At 38.4% G+C, this 16,153-nt stretch overlaps 1 protein-coding gene across 13 annotated transcripts in view; it reads right to left on the reverse strand.

Annotated features, from left to right (window-relative positions):
- Positions 1–230: 230 nt before the first annotated feature.
- Positions 231–16,153, reverse strand: part of LOC131439460 (protein windpipe) — a 168,725-nt gene continuing 152,802 nt past the window's right edge. For 12 of the 13 annotated variants that reach the window (XM_058610487.1, XM_058610497.1, XM_058610495.1 and 9 more), the window contains one exon: positions 231–3,735. In XM_058610487.1, coding sequence (XP_058466470.1) covers positions 1,575–3,698 — 2,124 coding nt within the window. In that variant the 5' untranslated portion in view covers positions 3,699–3,735 and the 3' untranslated portion in view covers positions 231–1,574. Of the gene's footprint in view, positions 3,736–11,036; positions 11,347–16,153 lie in introns of those variants that run through there. The other variant, XM_058610500.1, reaches the window with a different exon arrangement.

Genomic DNA, 16,153 nt, shown 5'->3' on the forward strand with positions numbered 1-16,153 from the left:
AAATCTTCGAAAAAAATAACTGATTCGGTTGCAGAGAAGTCTGCACAGACTCTAATGGCTGGAGTAAACTCAAAAGTTCACAGCGTCTTCATACAGCCTAACTAAGAAACTTGAATTGAACTGACAGCAAATATGTTTTATTTCGAATGTGTAATCTGTCCAGATTTTGTCGTGAAACAAGATCAATTATACCTCATATAAATTTCGGATATCGACGATGCAAATCATAGTTTCGGTAATTTCTAGTATAATTTATTTAAAATTTAAATACATACACGTAGCATTTTCTTCGTTAAATTATTAAAACTTAACAATCTTCATATTCTTCAGAAAACTAAACCATGATTGCAAACTTTTCCGCACACACCAGGACCGTGTGATTGTTCTTTTGTTTCTACAAACTGCTTTTATTTTTCACTTCTACTCCCTACTCTTCTTGTATATTCCTTATAAGGCAGCCATTAATTACATCACTACTTTACGCTATGTATATATTACCTACGAAGGATCCGAACAAAGTAAAACAATTCCAGCGTTTTTCTGTTTCTTTTCTTTCAAAATTAGTTTGCCTTCTAAAAAGTATGAATTACGAATTAATTTACTGAATAACCTCTGTCGCACTAATTGCAAAAGTAAACTAGAGCACTATAAACAGACTTGGTTGACATCGCTTCCGAATAGTTTTTTTTTGTTTGTTTAATTATTACTCTACACAATAAATTGGCATTGCTTTGTTTTCCATGTTTGAATTCTAAATGATTAGCTCAGTAAATTGTTATGGTTGTGTTGTTGACTAACGATTATTTACATTCGTGTGGCGCTGAGTTTGCCAGCCATTTTGCGTGAGCCATACGGTAGATGGAAGAAGAACTGGTTAAATGATAGAGGAACGTTGCAATTTTTTTTTGTTTTTACTGTTGGACTTCTATTTACGTTCAACAGGCGTCCACTGTTCGGTAAATATTTTTTCCTCTCGTATTTGAATATCACAATTCATTATTTGTTCTATGTTCACTAGTTTTCCACTGTAAATATGCAATTTCTCTTTTGTCTTATCGACTTCTCTAGTATTCAAAACATTTTGTCGTCAGCTTTGAATTTTATTTCTACAGTATTTAACGGTTTGTGCATTTTTTGTTTATGATGATGGATTGCAATGTTCTTCAGAATTCCCCTTGTTGTTCATACAGATTTATTTTCGAATGACAGTTGTTCAAAATACAGAGTCGGAAAGAGTTTACCACTTGAAACTCGACGTTTTTCTATTCCTAAAGTAACTGTTTTGAGCGCACATGATTCGTTAGTTAATCGTAAGCTCGTTGCCAAACAGATTGTTTATCTATACAAAAAAAAAATTGACTCGATTTACTCTTTTAGTCCTTATCGCATCGGCGGCCGGTGGCCTTTCTTCCGCCCGATAGTGACGATATTAGCTTCGATTTTAAAAGTACAGACTGGTCGTCCGGATTAGTTATGCTCAGGGACGTCACCGAACTTGTGACGCCCACGATTCGCTAGGAAGTTTGCTGCAGCCGTACCTGCAGTGTGCACCGTCGTTGTTCGTGTTGTCGGAATCAGAACTTCTGGTCCGGCGTTGTGATATAGTCTCCGGCTCTCGATCGACTTCGCGTGACCAAGATGGGAGTTTTCGGTTTGGGAGTTTCGGTTAGTTTGATTTTGACCCGTCCGGTTTCCGGCGAGTAGACCGGACTGTAGCGGTCGGATTTGGGCGATGTCGGGGCGTAGATCGGGCTGTAGCGTTTGGACTTTGGTGAGTCGACTACGCTCGAGGGTGGCTCGGGATGGAGATGATTGGGATTGCCGTTCGGCGGAAGGAACACCTCGTCGTTCTGCGATGGCACATTATGATTGGGTTGGTGAACTTTGGCCGGATCACCGTTGCTTACGGGGGACAGCGTACCGTTACCGTTCTGGAGCGGAACCGTGTTGTTGTTATTGTTTTGGGGTGTATTTTCATGCAAACTTTCTTTGCTTTTGTTTCTATCAGCGGGTACTGGTTTGAAGGATTCCATCGAAGGTTTTTCCAGAGAAGTTCGTTCCGGTTTCGTCGGTACGTAGTTGTTGGACTTATCATTGAAAACTTTCTCGGCATCAGTTTTATCGTTCATCAAGGGAACCCGTTCTGGGAGATTATGACCGTTCTTTTCTATTGGTTTTCCAAGTAAATTCTTGTCCATATCTTGCAACTCGCGTCCGTTGGCTGCCTCCACATCACTTTTGTCCCTTCGATTTCTGGCATCCGGCTTACGCTTGCACATAACCAATATAATCAGAGAAAGAAGAATGATTCCAAGAATTGTCAGCAAAATATACGTTCCTTGACTGTCGGTATCTGCACGAGTTGGTTCTTCCGAAATACGCAGTTCATCATCGGCAGCCGTACTTTCGGTATCACCGGCGGACTCCTTGCCCATCTCCATTCGTTCACCCATGGCGACAGCAGCTACTGTAGATTCAGTTGTCGACGTTGTCGCCGTTGTATCGTCATCAAGTCCTTTACCGAAAATACCCAAACCGTCCGGTGGAGTAATTGGCTTTTCCTCTTCACTTTCTTCATCACCTTCTTCGAAACCGTCATCACTTCCGGGTCCTTCGGAAGTGTGTTGTTCCTCACCGATTCCTCGAGATCCATAGATCAGAACACCTCCTCCGCTGCCACTTCCATCGTCCTCATCCGCATCTCCTTCGACAGCATTTTGAATTTGAGCCACTCTAACCGCCGGAATTGTTTCGTTCCTTTCTTCTCCAGACCCTTCCGATGCGGCAACATCCACAACCTTCCTGGCCGCAATCACCTCTTCGACTCCAATATCCGTAGGTGCGCCGTCACCCGAACCATCATTCAGCTCCTCATCATTTTCAATCTCGATCGGAGGATCGTGTGCCTTCAATTTTTCTCCAACGGGAAAATACTCTTTATTGAATTCATCTTCTTCATCCTTCTCATCGTCCCCATCCAAATCCGCCTGATCTCCCAGCATCAGATCGTTTTCATCCTCGTAATCATCCCAATTGTAGCCACCCATCCTGCCGATCGGACCGTGACAAACATCCGCCTGTTTGACCTGCAACCACGGTCTACCTTTGAACTCCTGCGGGGCATTGCACTTGATGTGCTGATCCGACCACACGTGCCTCGTCGTCAACCAGTTCCGGATGTGCAACGTTTCGCACGTACAGTTAATCGGATTGTTTGCCAGCTCGATGTATCGCAGTTTCTTCAATTTCATCAAATGCAACGGCAGGTAGGTAATTTCATTGTGTGTCAAATTCAGTGACTCTACGAACGTCGGAACTTTAGCCAACTTTCCGGACGTAATTTTGTTCTGGCTCAAGTCCAATTTCCGTATTCGTTTACCCAGATGATTGACCTCCGACAGGTGATTGTTGGAGAGGTCCAGCTCGGTTATATTTCGAATGTTTTCTAGCTGGGCAGGTATTTTGGTCAGTTCCAATCCGGACAGTACCAACCGGTTAATGGGTAGACTTTTGTCGATAGCTCGCAAACCCGAAACACTGGTGCACGTGACGGTGGACTCATTGCACGCACATCCCGTCGGGCAAGTGAAGGACGAAGAAGAACTGGGTGAAAGTAGTAGCAGTACGGTTGCTAAAACCAACGACATGGACTGGTAGGACAAAAGCTTAACCGCTGGAAGCACCCTGGACGACGCCATCCTAGGTAGGCTGGATCTAGTGGGGGTGGTGGTTGATCTGGAAAAAATAATAGGAAAATGTTTAGAGATTAGAGGGTTTGTTGTTGATTGTTTTGGAATTGAAATTTATTCCAGATAATTTTAGCTGCCATACAACATATTTTCCACAAATTGATTTTATATCATAAATCTAAAGATTAATTTGAAGGAGATGTATTTTTTTATATCGTGTATTTATACCCGACTTGAACCTAATTTTGGTCGTTCGCCGGGAAGTAGATGTAATATTTCGAAAACCATCCTAAAATGAAGCGAAAGTCAAAAAATTCTGAATCCCTAATTCTGATTCAGGCACTCAAGGAACCAACTATTTCTGCTATTTCTCAATGCTTGAGAATATGCAAATTTGTATGGCTGCATCCTATTCTTTACTCTTTTGACGTCTTACTTTATTATGGGGAGCCTTTTCAAAATTCACTCTGTACAAGAATGGGCAGAACTTAATCTTGAATATCTTCTGTTTGTATTTAGAGCAGAAACATATTTTTTTCTCCATACCCTCTGAAATATGTTCAGCAATTTATGATAAAAGTGGAATGCGATAACCACAAATAATTCAAAATTGAAGTTTTCTAAAATATTTTTTTATGAACAAGAGTTATATTGTGATATTCAGTGTCAAACTAAGGCGCTCAAATTTCAACCGCATCAATTGATCGAATCATCACACAAACCATAGCGTGCAAACCCGGCCCATAGACATAGACGGAATATTTTCAGTGATTGAGCTCAATGGGCTTACGACACATTTTATTCGCTAGTAAAACAGACACTAACTATGTATGGTTATAAGCGATGAATGTTTCAATTGACCAATATGAAGGAGTCACATTTGTGCATATTGTTTAGGGCGGTTTGGCCTACAAGACCAAATTCAATTTGTATAGATTTCAAGCGATGCAAAGTTAGACCAGCAGCAAATGAAATTGAAATCTTACTTAAAGAACGAATGCATCTAGACGCTAATAAAGTAACTGAGATTCAATTCAACAAGGCGTCTAACTGTGTGTACATTATGTTTAAACGTGAAAACGATGCAATTGCAATCACTTCGGTTTACAAAGAGGTGCACAGTGTTGAGTGTGATAACATTAAATACAAAATCCCGGTGCACATGGTGGACAATGCCATAGAAGTACGCTTGCATGACCTCCCCCCGCAGGTCACCGATCAGTACGTTCGGGAGAATATGTCGCGGTACGGTGAAATCCTTTCCATCGAAAGGGAAGTATGGCGGAATTTTTTCCCCGGTATCCGAAATGGCGTGCGAGTGGTACGTATGCATCTACGTAAGGCAATTCCATCATACATCATTTGTGGTCAAGGTGGGATACATCCGTGTAAAACGCTGATTACGTATGAAAATCAGCAGGTTACATGCCAGTTTTGCGAACAACCTGCACACTACGGTAAACCTTGCACCGAAACTGCGAAAAGGACATCTTCAACCAAAGGCAAGGTCAACCGTTCAACAATGGAAACTAGTGAGCGCAGCACTCCTGTTTCACCATCAAACCAACCAGCAACTGCAACCAATGTACAACAAGGTGCATCTACAGCAACTAGCAACGAACTCAAGACTGCGAACATCAAGGAAAACGAAAAGAAGACGGAAATCAACAACCTAGAAAAAGAGTGACAACGAGATCCACTTCAAAAATGCATTATTTAAAAAATCGGCTGAATCGGCCACGTAAAGCTTGTACGCAAATAGGCCTGAATAAAAATACCTTCTAAATAAAAAAACTAAGTTTACCTGGAATTTTTGTTTTTTGCTTTGTGAAGCCGTAATTGGTTTCCGAAAACTATGATTGGTTACTGCTTCCTTATACGGGGATGTTTAAAAAATGGAAAAACAGTATTTGAAGCGATTTTTTTTCCCAAAAAAATCTGATTTTGAGACTCAAGTCTTCAAAATTTTAGAAGAAATCGTCGAAAGCTCAAGATGATTCAAAGCGAATTTGCAAAATTTTCGATATTTTATTTATGCCTCCTGTGGGCTGTTTTACAGTACTTGTGTGGGAAATACACGGTGGGATGGCTGGTTTATATCGTGAGCAAAATTATATGAGAAACAATGAATCAAAATAGTAGCAAATTTGGTTTATTTTCAAAATGACATCATAATGATTGTATTGTATTTGCAGAAATGTCAAAAACTTTTATCTCGCGGGTATCAGTTTCATTATAAGTTGAAGTGTCACCGTTAAACTTCAAGGCTAATCTAAACCGACAGCAGTACGTAGCGTATTTAAAATGCGCATAAAGCATAAAGATGGTATTATTAGTATAAGAATAATAATTCTAATGTCGTTTTCTTTGTTAGTGTTAGTTACTGCAGGCTGTTTCATTCACCTATGTTACTTTGTCTCCCGCATTGAGTCGGGTTTTAGAAAGACTATATTAACAGAATCAACAAAATACGTATACGTATGTAGAATAGAAAAGCTTATCTCAAGTTTTGGAGTAGAAATAATATAGTATTGATATATTATAAAATATATATTATTAGTAGAAAAACGTATCGAAGGCCCACTGCGCTCAATCACCAAAAAATATTCCTTGTTTCTATGTGTCGGTTTTACATCATCTGCTTTGTGCGAAGATTCGTTCAACTCAAGCGGGCACACTTAGGCGCGCACTCTCTGGCACTGAATTTCACCTTAATAACCAAAGAGTTCTGACTTTCTTGTCTGAGCTCTCCACTTAATTTCAGATTTATATTTAGTTTTAGAATTAAGTTCTAGATTTCATTTAGTTCTAGATTTCAAAATTTGAAACAAAGACCCCGGAACCGATTCCTAATTCTGGATTCTGTATTCTGGAGCTAAATTTGCGGAACAGGTTTCCTGACTAGAGTTTTGAACTGAATTTAGTTCCTTGATTTATGTTCGGAATTTGAATCCAGAGCTCTGATTTAGGATTTTAACATAAGAATTTTGGAACAAAATTCAGGATATGAAATTTTTATATTAAGATTCTGGTACGATATCGGGAAATATGAACTCCGAGCCTCAGTTCTTGAGCTAACTTTTGAACCAGAGTTTAATTCCTAAATACAGTTTCATACTTTAATTAGTGAATTTCAAGAATTCAAGTACAGAATTCAGACCTGCTGGATGCTAGAACTACACTCGGAACCTGGGTTCTGGAACTAGAATTAGGAACTAGATTGAGTTCCTTTATTCAAGTTTGAAATCTAGTTTAAGAATTCAGTTTCAGAATTTAATTCTAGATTACAAGTTCAAAATTTTAAACTAAGACTCTGGAATCGATTCCTAATTCTGGACTCAGGAACTAAATTTTTGGAACAGTTCCTTGATTTATGTTCGGAATTTGAATCCAGAGCTTTGATTCAGGATTTCAACATCAGAATTTCGGAACAAAATTCAGGATATGAATTTTAGATCAGGGTTCTGGTTTGAACTCCGAATCTGAGCTTTGGGACTGACCTCTGAATTCTGGTTCTGAAGTCAGTTCCAAAACTTAGATTCGGAGTTCATATCTCCCGATATCGTACCAGAATCTTGATCTAAGAATCATATCCTGAATTTTACAGTTTACAGTTTTACAATTTAATTCTGCTGAACGCTAGAACTAAATTCGGTATCTAAATTCTGGAAATACAATTAGAAAATCAGAAAAAGTTTCTTCATTCAAGTTCGGAATTCAACCTCAAAACTTAGTTCCTGAACTAAATTTGAAAAATTTGAAATTAATTTCAGTTCTAGAATACTAAAACTAAATCCATGAATGGACTATTTGATTTGGACTCCAAAGCAGAATTTTGCAACTAAGTTCTGAACCTGTTCTAGATTCCGATGTGAGCTCTGGAATCCAGTTCCAGTTCTTGAATTTAGGTGTAGATAAATAAGTGATGCCAAAAAGTACTCAACAGCTGTATACATTGGATAAATTCTGCAAAACGATTGTTTTTAGAACCAATAAAATATTCTCAAAGAACTTTGCGAAGTTTTCCTCCACTAAGCATTTAAATCTACAAAAAAGAGTAGAGTCAGAAACATAACCGGATGATGTGAATACGTATAAAAGAATATTTTGGTGCTAAACACTGTCGAGTGCAAGGCGGAAAAATAGTTGGATCCTTAAACTGAACATTTAGGAGTTTTTGGTTTGTACGTAAAGTACATATCTAGTTTCGATTTCTTCGCGTTTCGCCTTCGGCTCATCAGTGCTTAAAGCAGTTCGAATTGAACGGCCATCTCCGCCTAACAGTTCAACTTGTACCGCTAAGCAGACGCAAAGTCCACACTATTTATGTGACCTTTAAGCACTGATGAGCCGAAGGCGAAACGCAAAGAAATCGATCCTTAAACTGGATCTGGTCTTATCGTATTACTAGAATTGGTACTAGAACTGGATCCGCAGTATGGAAAATCCAGATCCGGTTCTAGTTCCAAGTTCAGGATCTGGACTTAGTACTCCTAGATTCAGAATCAGTAATATGAAAGGTACAAGTGCACGAACTGGAACAGTAATATGCTAAGTCTAAGTTCAGTTTTAGATCCAAGTACAAGTTCTAGACCAAATCCATAAACGGAATTTGCGCCAGTTTTTGAATTTAGAATTGGCAACGAATATTGAAACAGAATGTTGAACTGAATTATGGAACTTAGCTTCGAATCTAAATTCTGAAACTGGCTTCTGGATATGAATTCAGGACCTGAGTTCTGAAGCTGAATTCTAAAAGTGAATTTTTGGACTGAATTAAGAAACTGAAATGAGAAATATGACTTTTAGAATTGTTTTTTTTTCAACTAAATTAATTTCCGGATCAAAATTCGGAACATAAATTTTAGAGTTGAATTAAGGAAATTAATTCTAGGTCTGGATTCTGGAATTGAATTTTGGAACTGAATTCTAAATCTGAATTCTAAGCCTCGATTTTATATCTCAAATCTGAAACAGGATTTTGCAACTGATTTCTGAATCTGAGTTATAGAGCAGGCCTTTGGAACTGAACTTTGTAATTGAGTATTGTATCTGAACTCTGAAAACTAAATCCTGGATTCTGAAACGCGGGAATTGTCAAAGACGGTTTCCGAGCAAAGATAAAGACAAAGATTCGAGTTCGCGATCAAGGCGCCTCATAGTAAAGTAAGACGTTTTCACGTCAAAAACTACTATAACATTGTTTGTTGTATTTTTTTTACTCATATGCTCCGTGTTATTTAATTGTATGGAAGAACATGTTATCCATCAATAAGCCGTACTTTAGTATAGATGAGCCATTACAATTCTGGGAGCGAATCAGTAGAAGGTAATTAACAAATACGGACGATATTCGGAGATTGTGATTGTTTTGTTCGAATTACCGTTCTCCAGTTATGTCTGTTACATTGCCCACCCCTCTTTTTTGTCATCACTTGTGTAGTCGTTTATATGTTTATATCTGTTTGTTCAAAAGGGGTTTTTTCACATCAGGCTGAAGAATAGAATCCGGACTGTCACTGAGAAAGATAGCCAGCGTGGAAGGAATAACGAGAAATATTCACGCGAAGAGCAAGAATAAACTGTAAGTGGGTTGAAAAAAATATGTTCTGCTAACCTATTTTTTGGTTAAACGTGTAGAAGAAAAAGGTTTTTGAGCTAAAGAACGTTTGAATCAAAAAGACCTGTTTTAATCCACCTAGTGGTGTAGTGATGCCTTTCTCATTTTCATTTTCTCATGTATATTACAGCAGAAATTCCGCGTAATACTACAATTTAAAAATGTTTAGAAAATAGTTTTGAAGATATCTGAATAAAATTCAGCAGATCTTTTATGGGATTATCAATGGTTGGTTTATTTAGTTAAAGACTCTCATGGTCGGCAAACTAGAGAAATTAACTAGCAAATATAAAAACTGAGCTTTTTAAAAATAAGATTTTTGAAACTGACATTTTTACACTAAGCACCCTACCTCCGGAAGTAGGGGTTGAGGCCGAATGAAAATTGGATTATGCTTATGGTATCTTGGGACCTTTCATTTAACTCAAAGTTTGTGAAAATCAATTCAGCCATCTTCGAGAAAAGTGAGTGACATTCTTTCACATTTTTGGTGCATATCACCCTGTAATTCCGGAACCGGAAGTTGGATCCAAACTAAATTTTGGAGCTTTGTATGAGACCATAAGGCCTTTTGTTTAAATTTAAGTTTGTGAAAATCTGTTATACAATCTCCGAGAAAAGTGAGTGATTTTTTCCACAATTTTAATGCATTAATTTCACATTATTGGTGCATATCATCCTGTAATTCCGGACCCGGAAGTATAGTATAACCATACTATTTGAGAAAGGCAAAAATATCAAATACGTGCAATTTGATTACAAATATTGCCGGGGCCACAATGTCCATGTACGGTCGTAAGAAGACATCGATTGAAGTCGAAAGAAAATTATGGTCTGGCATGCTATATGCAACTGCGGTAAGCTATCACAACCCTTCATCACAACTGCTTCGATGAACAACGAAATATGTTACATAAGGAAAAGTTTGTGGGAACCAAGAAAAAATAGTATAACTGAGAGAAATAATTTTTCCCTAATTTTTGATACTTGACTGAACAAACTATTCAACCCAATTTAGCCATATATCGTATGAAGAAAAACAGAAAGTTATTGAGTTCGACTTTTTTACATTGAGTTGACTTTCACAGCATCGAACGGGAAAGAGATCGATTTCGTATTCTATCAGGCATCAGATCACCCAATAAATACGATTTGGCTAGGGAGAGCTAAAATGCGTCCAGCTATTGACAATACTTGAATAAAAGCCAACCACTTCTTCCTAACAAAAACGGTTTTTATAAAAACTGTTATCGATTTCCCGAAACAGTGATACCATTTTCTCTTGATCTTATCCAGAATGGTGCCTTACACTCGGTTCGTGAAATTCATTCAGACAAAGTGTTTTCGAATTGTTCTTCAGTCAGTTCTTGTAGCAATATTTTATGAATTACCTTTTTTCTGCCATCCAACAAAATTTTATACACCTATAAAGCGGGATTTTGGAATGCCAACTACAAGTCATATGATTTGAACGCGCTATACTATTACTATAATAGAATTATTGAGTCGTAATGGGCCATCAGACCACCCTAATAAAAATGATTTGGGTAGAGAGAGCTAGAATGCGGTGAGCTATTGACAATACTGAGATACAAGCTAACCACTTATTCCTAATAAAAAGGTCTTTATTAAAACTGTTATTGATTTCCCAAAACAGTGAAAATGTGAAATTTCTGTGTTTAAAAAAAACTACAAATTTCTTCAGCATACTACAAACAGGCACGTACCTCACTGATGATTAATCGCTTCATAAACTGTTTGTAACTCTCACCATTTCACTTCTCTCGGAAGATAGTGAACTTGAAATGTCCAAGTTATGAATGGCAGGTTGGTGTTGTTCTATCGCGTCATCCAACGCCGGTGATTTACACTCGTTCGGTGAAGCACGCTTGCCCACTTTGTCTGTACTATGATCACATCTACGATATACACATACACACACACTCTTTCAGTGACGGGAGCTGGTCAAAATCTGCTCCGAGCATAGTCCGGCGGCGTTCTGTCGACCTTGAGCCGCTTCCTGAAATCGTGTGTCTGACGCCCTCGCTTCACCGCTGTACTACGGGTGCGGTGCGGCGCGGCGGCGTTCGTTGGATGGCGTCTGCTAATAATATGCGCCATCGACGCCGTTTGACTGAACGAATTCCACCGATACTTTGTTGCTTTTTCGCTGTGTTTAGACGAAAGCAGTAAACCAAGACAGATTTGCCATCTATCGAAACGGACCGTTTCTGGGAATGGTAGGATTGAATTCCTGCGGACAAAGCTGAATGAAGTCCGATTACCAACACACCTAAAGAAATTATGCAGAAATGTTTCGACAAACGAGATGGTTTATTTGGACCGTTCGAGCGCCATACAATTGCAGCTTCTTTTCTTTTCAGGACAAGATCAACCGCCAAACGAACGTTATTCTCGGATGACCGATGGCGAATCTATTTCGGACAGAGTGTTTTTTTTTTGTTTTCGGTACTTTGTTCGACGCGCCCGTTGTGATTGTTGCACTTTCGAACGAGGGGGAAAAATATCTCACACCCAACTGTTTATTTAGTGAACTTTTGCTCTTGTGTATGCAGCCAAAGTGAATGTAAATAGATTTGAACGGGAAAATTTATTCTTCTCTTCTAGAAATCGCCATCATTTGAACTTTACATTCAAGAACAGGACTTTGAAATAAAACAGATATACACAAACTGAAATGCCTTACCAAAAACCTGTTCCGAAGACGCTTGCATACATTCGAGAGTATAGCACAGCACCCGGATAGATTGGCCGGTTTTGGACCGACCGTTGTTAAACATTAATAGGATAACTCTCCGCGGAATTGATTTATTGTGCAAATTAATTTATAGCCTTCAAAAGATGAAAATTAACCCAACATCGGAATACAGAAACGTTTTCTTCTTTGGAAACACGGACAGGTTATTTGTAATATACGAAAGGATGCGTTCACATATTCAACGGGTTTTATGAGATTCTAGAAGTTTAGGCGCCGTTCACAAAAACTGCAATGAGCTCTTCGTACTTTGCTCGATCAAAAGATCAAAAGATGGTGGTTTCGAATTTTAAAGAAGACATCATATTTGGAATGTAGCCAAATGCCTTTTAGTCATATTCACTTGAAAGATTCGTCTTAATCGGTTCAGACCTGACCCTTGAAGGTGTGCATTTTTTGCCTTACTACCCTGTACTTTCGTACAGGTCGGATCCAAATGAAACTTAGGAACTTTGTGTAGGACTTTTTATTTGAATCGAATGTATAAAACCTCCCATTTGAATCTAGGTTTGTGAAAATCAGTTCAGGAATCTCCGAGAAAATTAAGTGACATTTATTCACATTTATGGTGCATATCACCCTTTAATTCCGGAACCGGATTCAAATGAAATTCAGAGACTTTGTATGGGATCATAAGACCTTTCAGTTGTATCTAAGTTTGTAGACATCGGTTCAGCCATCTCCGTGAAAAATGAGTGACAATACTTGTTACACACAAACAGACATTTGCTTAGTTCGTCGAGTTGAGTCGAATGGCATATTGTATATTTCGGTCCACCGGGCCTCGGTTCAAAAGACGGTTTTTATATTGATTGTATCGCCTTTCTACATGTGAAAGGCAAAACCTCTTGAAATTGACGCAAAGGTCGAACTCTGACACCTCCGGCAAAAGATCTGAAAGGTTTAAACTGGAGCTGAATAAACAACAATAATTCATTTCACGAACAAATATCAGGCAAATGGAAGGTTAAAGAACTATCAGAATGAGAGGGTGCGAATTGGTTTGTATGTAATCTCTCATTTGAAACGCAAAAAAATATTTTAAAAAAACCTGTTTTAATCCACCTAGTGGCCTTTCTCATATCAATCATACTATCATATATAATACTGTGGTATTCTTCAAAATAATTTTCTTCGATGCTCGAGAGAATAACCGAAATCAGTTTGTTTGGCCATCTACTGACAAAAACTATCAATTTTTTTACGGTTTTTCACCCTGTTAAGTGATGGTATAAAATTTTTAACACACTTTACCCTATATTTCCGGATCGGGAGGTCGGATCAGGAAATTCTGTAATTTCGTAGGGGATCACAGGACCTTTCATTAAATCTAAGTTTGTGGAAATCGGTCGCGTCATCTATGAGAAAAGTTAGAACAACTGTGCACATTTTACACCATAACTCCGAAACTGGAAGTCAGATCCAAATAATATTCAGGAATTTTGTATGGGACCACAAGACCTTTCATTTGAATCTAAGTTTGTGAAAATCGGTTCAGCCATCTTCGTGGAAAGTTAGTGCAAAAAAACGTTACATATACACATACGCGTATACACACACAGACATTTTTCGTACTCGACGAGCTGAGTCGAATGGTATATGACACTCGGCTCTCCGGGCCTCGGTTCAAAAGTCGGTTTTCACAGTGATTGCATAACCTTTCTATATGAGAAAGGCAAAAATGTTTAAATAGGTTTAATATTTTCGCTTGACGCCCTACTGCTGAAGTATGTTCAAACCCTATAGTATGGTTTTAAATTGCCTTAAATTTATCCAGACTGTTGGTCCTGTTTTTGAATAAAAAAATCATCTGTAACATTCCTTGCGTAATTCTTATATTAGCATTTTTCATCTATTCTTTGAATAACTCGTCGTATAAAACAAAATACGTTTTATGAGTAAGAATAACTGTTTGGATATAGATAATATTTTTATTCTTATTATTAGTGTTTTATACAGCAGCGTCTATAGGAAAATGATTCAGGTGTGTGCAATATCATACTATGTCCCAAGAGTATAATTGGCTGATTCCAAAGACTGAGGAAATAGGACATAAGAATGAAATGAAAAGAAAAATTTAAACAAAATACGCGTAGATTGCTTGCCATTTGCAAGGGATTGAAAGTCTTTATGTAATGTTTGAATCCATTTGATGCAAACATTGCATTGAGGCGAGGCTGGTCGATTAAACGATGAGCTCGAAACACGACTTGCTTTGTATATAAAATGGGTCATCGCAATTCGATTGAGTTAACACCCCTCTGACTTCTGGACTAATGTTATATGTATAAACAAAACACATGGAAACATATTTTTTCTGTAAACCGTTGCCAGCCAGTGGTCCTTGAGATAGTTAAACGCACGCACTCACTAAAGTTCTTTACATTTACATTGAACGGAAAACTCTACTCAAACGAATTTTGGGGAAAAGAGAAGTAAAATAGGAGATATTGAAAAATATTTCCCAATATGGAAAGTTGAAAATAATGAAAAAAAAATGTTTGATTCGAAAATTTTGTTTCATTTGAGTTACATTTAATGTTTGGCTTGTTAACAACTGAAAATTTAATTTAGACTCTATTACTTTAAGAGACGGGTTAGTCGATGCCTTTCACGCAGCCCACCTGAGATCGATCCTCAACCCCGCACATATAGGGTCAGAATACTTTTCTCGCCCGAAGAGGCGAATGACCTTAAGGTTAAAATCCTACAATTGAAACAAAATAAACAAATAAATTATTTTAATGGTTTTTGTGATTTCCCGTGGTATGTTAGATATTAATAAAATATTCAATAATCTTCAAATGAAATATCAATTTAGAAGAATTGATATTGGGTGCTGCTTACACATATGAAATTTTTTTAGTTTTTAGGGTTGGATTTCGAGTTTGATTGATGAATTAGGGACAAAATTGATCATAGTTGTCAGTTTGCACATGCCGTATCATCCAAATAAAAATTTTATGTGTCCAGACAATATCAAAGCAGTTTTCAATCATACGCTAGATGATAATACGTGAATAATGTTTTTTTACCCATATTTGTAAGGTTCATAATCAGTAATCGTTCAATCTTAAGTAAATTGAGAAATTTGTCTAAACACGTTCAAAGTATATGAAATATTTCAAAGGCTTTGTGAAATCTTGCTATCTCGTGAAAAACTCTCATTAGACTCTTCAATAGTACCTAGATAGATCATAAATACTACAATGAATGGCTTAATCCTTGCATCGTAGAGCTAAAGCAATATGTCCTAAAAAATATATTCTTTGATTAAAACGACACATATATTTACACTGTGAAATGCAATTACGCTCAGAGTGTGGGACTTTCCACAGGACTACCACTGTATAATTGGAACTACCCAATAAAACAACTTGGATCTCCAACCTTACCTTCCCTATCGGTGCTCAAAGCACCCTTCCCGGACTTATGCATCGCCATGGACAACTGCGACGTTCTCTCTTATTTTTGAACCAATTATCTCTCGACTTTGAGCCACTAGTTTCGCTTAGCTTCCGGTTCGCTGGCGCCTCGACGACTCAGGGCTGGTCTACGTCACGAACTACTCAGCTAATCCCCGACGATGGATGTAGTCAACACCGACGGAAAAGTTCCCCGACGATGGAAATTTTCCCGAGACCGACGCTCCCGGAATCCGTGAACGGTTCGAACGGCAGGATGTCTGGGTCGGTTCAGTGATTCCGGTTGGAGGATGACTTCTGGTTCACTGGCACCCCGACGATCCATACCGGAGTTTACGTCGCAATCTACTCAGCTAATCTCTGTCGAAGGATTTAAACTACACCGACGGATAGTTCCCCGACAACGGAAAAACTCCCGAACCGACGCTTGTTCGCTGATCCCTCTTTAGCGGCCGGCAGTCGCAGCTGCCTATTGTTCTGCGCTCCGATTCCGCTGCAAGATGCTCGCGATCTGGGAGGTCGCAGCCGACACTGCGTTTCCGTTCTCCTCACTGTGGCACATCCTTTGGACTAGGTTCTCTGGTGAAGTTTCTTTGCCACACACATCCAGTAGACCATTCCTTTGTGTCGCAAAGCGGGGACA

This window comes from Malaya genurostris, chromosome 3 (assembly GCF_030247185.1).
Source record: "Malaya genurostris strain Urasoe2022 chromosome 3, Malgen_1.1, whole genome shotgun sequence".
In the NCBI taxonomy this organism is placed as follows: domain Eukaryota; kingdom Metazoa; phylum Arthropoda; class Insecta; order Diptera; family Culicidae; genus Malaya; species Malaya genurostris.